Raw genomic sequence first — 10,484 nt, forward strand, 5'->3', positions numbered from 1 at the left:
CATTAGAAAATGTTCATGTCTTTGTCAAAATATTTATATTAAAAAATAGGAAAAACAGAAGAAAAAATAGATGGAAAAGGATAGATGAAAAAAGAAAAAGTGAAGCAAAAAGATAAAGAAGACAAATAGAAAATTAAATTGAATAAAAATAATAAAAAAGAAAATTGTACATCCAATCGCACAAAATGGCCCTAGACCATGGAGGGCAACGGTGGACAATTAACGAGTTATTGCCCAGTGTATGCGCTAGCAGTCGGGGCCTCGGGGGAGCCGCCGCGGAGCAAAGTGCATGAAATAGTTCTAGTAAACTAATAAACTTTGAGGTATATATATTCACCAATTGTTTTTTGAGGGTTATGTTCTTCAATTAACTATACATATCTATTGGGCTGTGCTGTAAAACAAAAGTTACATCTTTGTCAATTTGATGCGGTGTATCTGTATGACTAATATTCTCAAGTGGTGGATTAAACCAGGGGCTGGGAGGTGTTGGGGCACTGTGCTGTGCTGTGATGTGATCGATGGTGTCGCACTTGCAACGGCTCAAAACTGAACTGCTGTCTCCTCCGTTTCTTTTTCTTTGTTGCTTTCGGAGGTCAACTGAAACCCAGCCAATAGCCAGGCGAGGCTTGGGCTACAAATTGATTCAGCAAATGTAAAGCACCGGCCAGCAGCAAAAGAGAATCTCCTTACTTCTCCTGGCCACTAGCTTAGCTAGCGCGAATCATACATTCCATCAAATTATATATGCGTCTCATCTCTCCATTCAAAAATTAAAGCTGAAGATGTTCATTTTTTGACCGGAGAACATGCATAATTACTAGTATATCTGTCCGGGTTTATTAGTCCCCTTAGTACTTATGCTAAATTTTGACCTTACATTTGATAGATTATAAGTTATATGCCGTAAAAATTACATTGATAGATTTATATTTGAAAGAAGCTTTCAATTATATTATTTGTGTTACACATAAATTATATTTTGCTAGTTGAATCTATAGTTAAACTTTGACTCAAAATGCAAGAGGGCCGGGACCGGTAAACCTGGACGGAGGTAGCAGTAGTATGTAACCTATTACTAGGTCTAGCTCAGTTGCCCGTAGTTGTACAACAGTACATCATCGATCGATTAACACTGGTCTGAGTGGTATCTGGATACAAAGTGTACTTTGACTCAAAAAATTTATTGAATACATACGTATACAATTCTAGTGTCATGATAACTCTACCACTGAAGCACACTAATTTTCTTTCTTTCACTATAGCCAATTCATAGCTAACTGAATTGCACTAACAACCATTGCAAGTTTGCAACTAGGATCGATGTTGTCTAGTGGCAGCTACGGCAAGAAGCTGCTCCCGTCCGTGTCAGCAGAAGCAGAAGCGGCCACGCCCTCGCCGTCACAGGCCGCTCCGCACCTCCGGCACCGGCCCGGTGCCGGGAGCGGCGGCGCCGGCAGCGAGCAGGACGAGGAGGACATTGACGAGTCGATAATGGCGGCACGGCAGGTGGGGCAGGTGGCGCACGTTCGGAGCCAGGCGTCGACGCAGGCGACGTGGAAGGAGTGGCCGCACCGCGGCAGCACCCGGAGCTCCTCCCCGGTGGCCAGGTCGGCCAGGCAGATGGCGCACTGCTCCTCCAGCTGGTGCCCTTCTTTCACTGCCGTGACGGGGAGCGCGTCGATGGCCTTCTTCTTCAGGCCTCGGGGAGGAAGAGGCAAGGTCATGGTGATGCTATTGCCGGCGAACGGTGAAGAGCGGCGGGCGTGGCGGCAGGTGCAGCGCGCGACGAGGGCGAGGCCGGCGAGGCAGACGAGCGCGCAGAGGAGGGAGGCCAGGATGACCACCATGTTGGGGTCGATGGAGATCATGGCCGCCGGCGCCGACGAGGAAGATGAGGAGGCAGCTGGGTTGGGGGCAGCGGCGGTGGTGCTAGAGCTAGAGTGGACAAGGCTCGCTGGAGTGCGCATGGTGGTCGACGTACGGTAAGTGACGAGGCGGTTGTTTGGTTGGCAACAAATGAGTACCACGAGCTGGTCTTGATCTGTCTAGTGTCTAGTGGAGCTTATATAGTCGACGGTCACACACGGCACACCCTACCACGTGGGAGGGGAAATTTTGGTCTATGGGTGTATATGTATGAAAAAAACATTAGTAATTAAATAAAAAGTCAATAAATTCTGAATATATTTTTCAAGTAAACTTGATCTACCATTGTACTGGTAAAAGAAATTCACAGAAAGAAAAAATCTCGTTGACTTCTTCTAAAAAAAGGGTCAAGATAGTGTGAATAGTGATGTATAATAGCAAATAATTTTTTTTCTCTTGAAGTCAACGCTGGTTTTCTATTCATGAAAAAATATATGCTAATACAAAAGAAAGTCAAGTTTATTGTAAAAAAAACTTCCAAACTGTTTTGACTTTTTTCTAATTATCAATTTTTCCCCATATGAGATGCATATACACCCAGAAACCAATGGGTATTTCGCGCACGTGATGGGTGTATATTAACTTTTGAGTACATTCCATTATTTGCCCCTATTTTGATACTTTCAACGAGAGTTACCCTACTTAATAGATTTGTATCTATTCATTATAATTCTGCCACATTTTACCCTTGTTAAATCTTTACTCGTTTTATCAAGCAGGTCCTAGCTGTCTGAGAACACCTGATGAGCCGCGTCGACGGGGATTTCTCGGTAGCCGGTTCACGCGCCTAGCCGCCCGTCGGTCTAGTTTGCCCGCTCGTTCAATTCCACACGCTCAGTTGGCTAAGGTGTGCCACTCATGCACACTCCTCTCGATCTCACGCATCTGTAGCCATTAGATCATCATGATTGTATACAATAAATAAGAATCAACAAATTAAGCAACTGACCCCCTTCCTCGGTTGGGAAGAAGATTGACAAGCTCTGTTAAGGTTTTTTCTAGGAAAAAAAGGACGATTCCACCGATGGGAAATGTTTCATCAATTGGAAGCATGTTTGCCTACCATGCGCCATGGGTGGCCTCGGCGCCTAGGGTCCAAGATCACGACCCATCGTTGAAAGTGGTTGTGGTGGACTTGGATGGATCAATCCCAACCATGAATTGCGAGTGGCTGTGGCCCATAGTCCACTATAAGTTGGTTGAACGCGTCATGCAAGAATTGTTTTAGATGTTAGTAAATGTCACAATTTGCAATGGTGTTGTTACAAGTTGCGTCCAATCACCATTGTTGCAGTGATGGAAGGCAACAAATGGTTGCGACGCCTTAGTGACAACTTTTCTGTCACTGCTATTCTGCAGTTCATCGACCCGTGGAATGATCTTCAGAATGTGCACATATGCTCAGATCAGCAAGACACCATAGCCTAGAGCTGGAAAACAAATGGTGCGTACAATACTACCTCAACGATCAGGCTCCTATTCAGTGGAAACATGAAACCGGATTCCGCCAAGCTGGCTTGAATTCAAAGGGCCCCGAAAGTATCAGTTCTTCGTCTAGCTTGCGGTCCAAGAACGATGTCTGGTGGACGTTAACTTTGCAAGCATGGACGACCCCACAGCCCTACTTGCCTGTTGTGTCAGCAAGACCCGAAGGCGTCGATGCACATCTTAGCTTCTTGCCCATTTCCACAGGGCTTTGGCTGTGTGTTCTTGACAAGTTTGTTTTGCCGTTGCCTTCCAACACGTCCTTGATGATTTGGATAATACACACTTCTTCCTATCAAACAAAGGAGGTAGCAAAGAACTGGAGATTAGTTACCGGTTAGTGTGGTGGATGCTTTGGAAGGAACATAACGCCTGTATCTTCAATCAGTGCGCATGTGTGCCTGTGTGCAGGAGAGAGACGTGGGAAGTGACGACATTGATAAGAGATGTATTTCCATTTTTATGTATTAAACACGGATTAAACGTTAACATTTTTATTTTATTATTTGAACATTGAGTATAACATGAATGTATATATGTGAGTTACACTACTACATGAGTGTTCTTGCATATTGTAGAGTAGTGCCAGTTTCTTATTTGTTATTAAAACAATCATGTTCTTTCTTACCTTAGGTAACACCTAAGCCCCTAATTCATTTATTATTAGAATTTTTTGTTTATCCTTTTATTTCTATTTCTGTTCTTATTTTGAGTAACACCATTTACATGATTCTTTCTTTTTCAGTAGATTTTTATTCTTTATATATTCTTTGCAGTAACCCACTTCTAGAATTCTCTCTTCCCTAAATTCTCTTTTCTTCGGTTCTTCATATTCTTTTGGGTCCCCGAATTTTTTTTCACCTTAGATTTAAATTCATTCTTCTTCTTTGTTCTCTGTTCATTTCTAGATTGAAAATTATTCTTTTTATGGTTCTGCTATTTGATAGGTGCCTCAAGAAAATTGTTCAGTAAAATTATTCCTATTTTTTCGTGTTTCCCTCTATTTTTAGTTTATTTTATTTTTTATGTATGTGTATTTGTGTGTGTGTGTGTGTGTGTGTGTGTGTGTGTGTGTGTGTGTGTGTGAGAGAGAGAGAGAGAGAGAGAGAGAGAGAGAGAGAGAGAGAGAGAGAGTTTATAAATGTAAGTGCTATACAATTTTTGTGTGGATAGTGCTAGAAATCTTAAGCTATTGTTGTATATCTCTTTGAGTCAATGCTGGGATTGAAAATTAATTTCTAGAGTAATGAGGTGTTGGTGGTGTTACAGGATGATGAGAAAGGCCGGAGGTGTGCTTGGCCTATTAAGTATTTGTGCGTACCTGCTTGTTGGAGCAGATTTGAGTGCTAAAGAAAAGATCTATAAGAGGATGGGTCGCTGGGAAGATGGTAATCTCTTCCTTGGTGGTAGAGTGAGTAACTAAAATAAAAGTTTGTTTAACTAACATCCCAATCTATCTTCATGTATAGATTACCTAAGAGTAATGTGGGTGGAATGGGAAAACTATTAGAATTTTTTCTGCTAAGAGAAAGGCGACAAGAGAAAGTACCATTTGGTGAGATGACATGCAATGTGTAGGCCGAAGAAAAAAGGTGTATTAGGTACTCACATTCTAGAAAAATCCAATGTCAGTCTTCCGTGCAACTGGTGGTTGAACTTGGAGAATAAGGAATGAATGTGGCAATATAGTCCAAAAATGTATACGTTGCATAATAGAATTTGTCAAGTCAATAGCACTGTGAATGATTTTCCAAGTTGGGCTAAACCCTAAACCCTATGATTTCATTGCGTCCGATCAGGTTCCCTTTCGGGACCTGCCGTTAATTGAAAACTAGAATCCATCGCAGTGAGATCGAAGACGAGTGGTTGAGATAAGATTGTGACATGTGAGGCAGGGGTGGAGATAAGTTTTTTCTGTGGAGATGCTTGGAAGGGAGGAGAGGACGATGTGCATTGCATGGTTGTCTGAGCGCCGCACAATCGCACCAGACTCATCGATGAAAGAGGCGGTTGACGGGAGTAGGTCAAAAAGGATAGTTTTTCCAAAAAAAAAGATTACAGTATAAATTTGGTATGGATTAGTAGCCAATACGGATGCTGTAAAATTAAGCAGTCTTAACCCGCTATTTTTTGAGATAGCTCTTAGTCATTTTTAGCAAAAGATATAACTATTAGTCGGATTAATTTTCCAGGTCTTTGTTCCATGGAACGCTTCTTCGGTGCCTTTGGCACCAAATTGTCGCCATTGGCGCTCAAGCATTGTGTTATGTGGGCTGGCCCACTAACGCGAATTGGCGCTCGCTCCCAATCGGTTGACGATCGTAAAAAACAGTTTTATCTATTTTTTTCGGGAAGGTTTTATCTACTTACTTGATAGGTTGACCAATGACTAGGATTGTTGACTATTGACTTTCAACATTGAATGTTGACATTTTCAAAAAAGTTCACGTGTTCGAAGAAGTGCATATATTTGAAAAAATCATGTATTTCTAAAACGGTTCATGATTTTTAAAAAGTTCACAGATTCCATGGATTTTAAAAAAGTTCACGAGTTTATCAAAAATTTAAAAAGAGTTCATATATTTGAGAGTCAAAAGTTTACGAATTGAAAAAAATGACGAATTTGAGAAAAAGGTTCACAAATTTGAAAAATTTGCTTCAAAAAATTTGAAAATTGTTCACAAATTTTTGTAAAGTTTATGAATTTGAAAACGTTCTTGGAAAAGGGGAAAATGAAAAAAAAAGGAGAAAAACGAGAAAGATACGGAGACAAAACGAAAAATGAATAAAAAGAAAAAGCGTCAAGCACGAATAAAAACCAGGGAAAAACCCGAAAGAAAATAAAACAGGCCAGAAAAACCAGGAGAATAGGCTTTGGTCCAATCGTTTGACTCGGGAACGAAAATGACTTTAGCATTGTGTGCGGGCGTTGGCCCATGTAGCACGGCCCACGTAGTATTGCGTTGATATTTCTGCCTCGGCTGGACGTGGAGATGGAGAGACAACCGAAACCGACTCTTGATGAGTCGCCCCATCGATTTAAGTAGCCTAGTCGATCGACAATACACAAACTTCATGGCGTGCACGCCGGCGGCGGCTGACTGGGCACTCCCGGCGGATCTCTTGCTCGAGATCGTCCGTTGCGCTGCGCGACATCCTCGAACCGACCTTCATCCGCCGCGTCACCCGGCACAACGGCATCGTGCCGCCATGCATCCTCGTCCTCCTCAAGACACACGTCGACGTGCCGCCCCTCTCTCTGGTCTGGTGCACCCGGCCACGCCCAGCGCCGTATCTTTTTTCAAACATCATTTGTTCCCCTCGGTATCGCGCGAACACGGTGGCCTCCTTGGGGAGTACCGTCCCGCGGTGGCCTCGTCCTCCTATGCCGTCATGCATAGCAGCCATGCTAGCAACAGCCTCCTTGACTTGTGCGTGTACGACCCTGTCATCGGCCTCCGCACCTTCATCTCCAAGCCACCGGGCATTCCGGACCGGCGTGCTTACTTTCGCAAGTTCATCTTGCTCACCGCCGCGGACGGCAGCGGCTATTCGTCTTCGGTCTCGATTTAACATCCGGCTCCACCAGCGACAGTACTACACACGACATCGTAGCCCAGACCTTCACGTCGTCGACCGGCGCGTGGGGTCCCGTCGTGACCTGTCGCCCTTGATGGCGGCGTCATCCACTGTCGCAAGATGTTCACCTACAACGTCCACACAAGGGAGCTAGGCATGGTGCCCGTCCCTGGCCTTGCCACGGCCGACAAAGAAAATCAACTCCAATTGCGGTCCTATTCCTCACCGGATGGGCACATGCTGCTAAGGCTACTCGCCATCACCGGGTTCATGGTCTCCGTGTGGCACCATTCTTCAGGTGGTGGTTGGGCCCTGGACACCATTATCGACATGGAAGAGAAGCTGCGGTCGACGCTGGACCATGATCTCCATCCCGACCGGCCTCCATATATTTCGTTCAGCAGCTCCACCGAGAGAAGCAACGCAGTGTTGCTGGAGATAGGCCTGCCCTGCCGTGATACAATCACGCAGAGAAGCTTCCATTTTACGCCTGTTTTGCTTGATGTGGAGACAAAGGAGATGCACGTGAAACACTTGGTTCCATCCTCCATGCTCGTGGAGATCGACATGTCCTCTCGGTTGCGAGCCATGAAAATCTTTCCCTAACTAGCTTGATAATCATTTTGAAGTTCAGGGTCGATTTTTCTACGTTCAGTTTTTATCTGATGGTCAATTAAATTAATTATCACGCATTATGCGCAACTTACTTTTGGAGATGTGCAACTATACTGTTCAAAAAATTCTTCGTGCACCTCTAGCTAGTAGACGCTTGATGTGGAGGTCACTCGAGAGAGAAACAGATAACTTTAAAAGCAGCAAACTGTTTTACATATAGCGGAACGGCATATTATAAGTACCAAAACCATGCCACTTATTTCAGACCGTGAGGGAGTAGTATTTATGGTTAGAGTTTTAGTAGAACAAACTCCTCTCTTTTACGTACTTAACATGGGCACTTCATAGCATGCCAGTAGATAATATATATGCTCTCTTTTGGAACAATGTTGATATTCATTTTGTAATACAATAATATGAAAGGAATATGGAACAATTCAGAAAACAAATGACATCATTGACGGAGTCACAAAAGGACAAATAAATGTCAGAAAAGGACAAATATATGAAAGGAATATGTAACAATTCAAAAAAAATGTTGGAATGTTGGCTTAACATTTTTAAAAACATTGAATAAAAATGTAAGCTGAAAATTTCAAAATACAAATGTAAGTACTGAAAAGGGTAAAGGTGAAGAGAAATTTTTTGAGACATTCAAGAGTGTAGATACAAACTGATCCTAAAAAGACAAGGGCTTGCTCACTGAAAAAAAAAACCGCTGGTAGTGGCCCAGTGCTATTTTTGCTCAGTTGTTGTAACTTGATAGTGGGCTGGCCCACCATGATACCGCTCCAACTAGCTCGCTAAAGAGGGAGCAACTAGTGAACGAGTAGTCTTTCCGGAGCCCCGCAACGATCATTTGGGGTGGACTGAGAACGCGCCACTTGGCGCGGTCTCAGCAGTCATCACGTGCCGCGCTCGGGGCGCTCCCTCTTTTTTTTGTTTTTTTTTCGCACGCGTTTTCGGCTTTTTAGATATTTTTCTTTTGGCTTATTGTTTTTTCACCGATCTTCCTTAGCTTTTGGACCGTGCGAATAAATACATTTGTTTTACTTTCACGGGAGACATGGATTTGCTTCCGTGAGAGGCGCGGCCATGCCTCTCGGAAACGCAAAAAAGAAAACGCATTTTTCCCCGAGAGGTAAACGAAAAAAATAAACGCATTTTCTTTTTTTCTTCTTCCGCGAGAGGCGCGGTCGTGCCTCTTGAGATTTTTTTTCTTTCGCGAGAGTCATAGATTTTCTTCTCGTGGAGGCACAATTTTACTTCCGCAATAGGCACAGTTGTGCCTGTTTTCAGAAAGAAAAAAATGCTTCTGGTTTGGTTTTTTTGTTTGATCTTTTTGTGAAAAAATTGTGTATCAAAATCTATCAACATTGTAATCTAATTTTTAAGATCTCTACGCGGGGAATCGAAAGGTGAAAACGGTTCAAGATTTAGATGCACGGTTTAAGAGATAAAATATTTTGAATTGTTACATATTCCTTTCACATATCAAGGCAACGACCTTCACCCCTCTCCGTCCGCCGCTCTAGCGGCTAGAGGATGGGGGTGGGCTCCTGCTTCTCTTCTAGTTGGTTCATAGATTTATGGTCTTGTCTTCGTCTAGTAGACCAATTTGGTGAGGTTGGTCTCTCCTCACCATGATGCTTCGGCAGTGCCGTTGAGCCGACGCCATCGTTTGATCGTCGTTCATTCGTAGCGGTGAGCTTTATGTTTCCTTTGTCTGGCGGCTATTGCCATTCGATCAAGGCAGTGCCGACAAGTGGGACATGTTAGTCTTAGTTCAAGGTTGGTGGCCCAATGGCGGCCGATCTGGTGTTCTTCCTCCGCAACGACGGCAGGATTCGTCAAATCTGTAGTACCGACACGCACATCGCCAAGTGTTTTGACGTGGGGAACATCCTTGGCCGACACGCACATCGCCAAGTGTCTGTTCTGCAGGTCTGGCCTTCGGCTCTCAACGCCTTTAAGGCTATATGGCGTTAGCCTGGATTTCGGTTTGTAGATGTTCCATCTCTTCCTCAGGTGTGCGTCACGGCGGTGCTCATGGTCAAAGACGGTTTCAGTCTGGTTGTTTGCAGGGACCCTAAGGGACTTATTTGTAATATTCTTTTATTTGGGATGCTTGAAACAATTCCTTGACACCTGCCAGGTCCCGGTTTTCTGGTAGTTCCCGCATGTATGTACAATTGTACTATGTTTATTGATTAATACAATGTGTGCGGTTTGAAAAAAACACTAGCCAAAGGCCATATGTTGACAAGAAATTGTTATGGGAGGTAAAAATATTTGGTATGAATGCAGTTGCTCGTAGCAAAATAAGCATATGTGAGCAAATCCCCAGGGAGTTCGCTTGCACCGACCGCAGTGCAAGGACAATACCACATGGTGCAGTTCCACGATTAAACAATCAAACTAATAATACGCAAAAATATCAAACAGAATTCAATAAAAACTCAGAGGGTGTCCTAAGTGTACGTATAATGTCCGCTGTTATTGTACGCACATCAGATTAATTAGCCTAGTCGGCAAAGAAAAACGCCATGGCTTGCACACCGACGGCGATCGAGTGGACACTCTCGGCAGATCTCCTGCTTGAGATCGCCTGCTTGAGATCGCCGCGCGCTCCGACTTCCGCATCCTCATCCGCTGCGCCGCATTATGTAAGCTCCTCCGTCGCGACATCCTCAGCCCGTTCTTCATCCGCCGCGTCAAAAGCCGCGACGGCATCGTGCCGCCGTGCATCCTCGCCTACCTCCTGACGAACGACCTCTAGAAGGCCACGCCGCCGCCCCCGCCCCTCACACTTCAATTTACTTACATTCAAACTTCCAATCTCCTCCAATGGCAAAAATGTTTCTCTAGAAAAATAG

General features: G+C 44.0%; 1 protein-coding gene across 1 annotated transcript; it reads right to left on the reverse strand.

Moving 5' to 3' along the window:
- Positions 1-1,135: 1,135 nt before the first annotated feature.
- LOC123142278 (probable E3 ubiquitin-protein ligase ATL44) lies at positions 1,136-2,035 on the reverse strand. Its single transcript, XM_044561261.1, has one exon. The coding sequence runs from the start codon at positions 1,968-1,970 to the stop codon at positions 1,341-1,343; it is 630 nt and encodes a 209-aa protein (XP_044417196.1). The 5' UTR covers positions 1,971-2,035; the 3' UTR covers positions 1,136-1,340.
- Between the last annotated feature and the right edge of the window lie 8,449 nt (positions 2,036-10,484).

The sequence above is a fragment of the Triticum aestivum genome, chromosome 6D, assembly GCF_018294505.1.
Source record: "Triticum aestivum cultivar Chinese Spring chromosome 6D, IWGSC CS RefSeq v2.1, whole genome shotgun sequence".
Lineage (NCBI taxonomy): Eukaryota > Viridiplantae > Streptophyta > Magnoliopsida > Poales > Poaceae > Triticum > Triticum aestivum.

Excerpts from the sequence above, each read along its gene's own strand:
- LOC123142278 (XM_044561261.1), bottom strand. The coding sequence starts at position 1,970 with ATGCGCACTCCAGCGAGCCTTGTCCACTCTAGCTCTAGCACCACCGCC.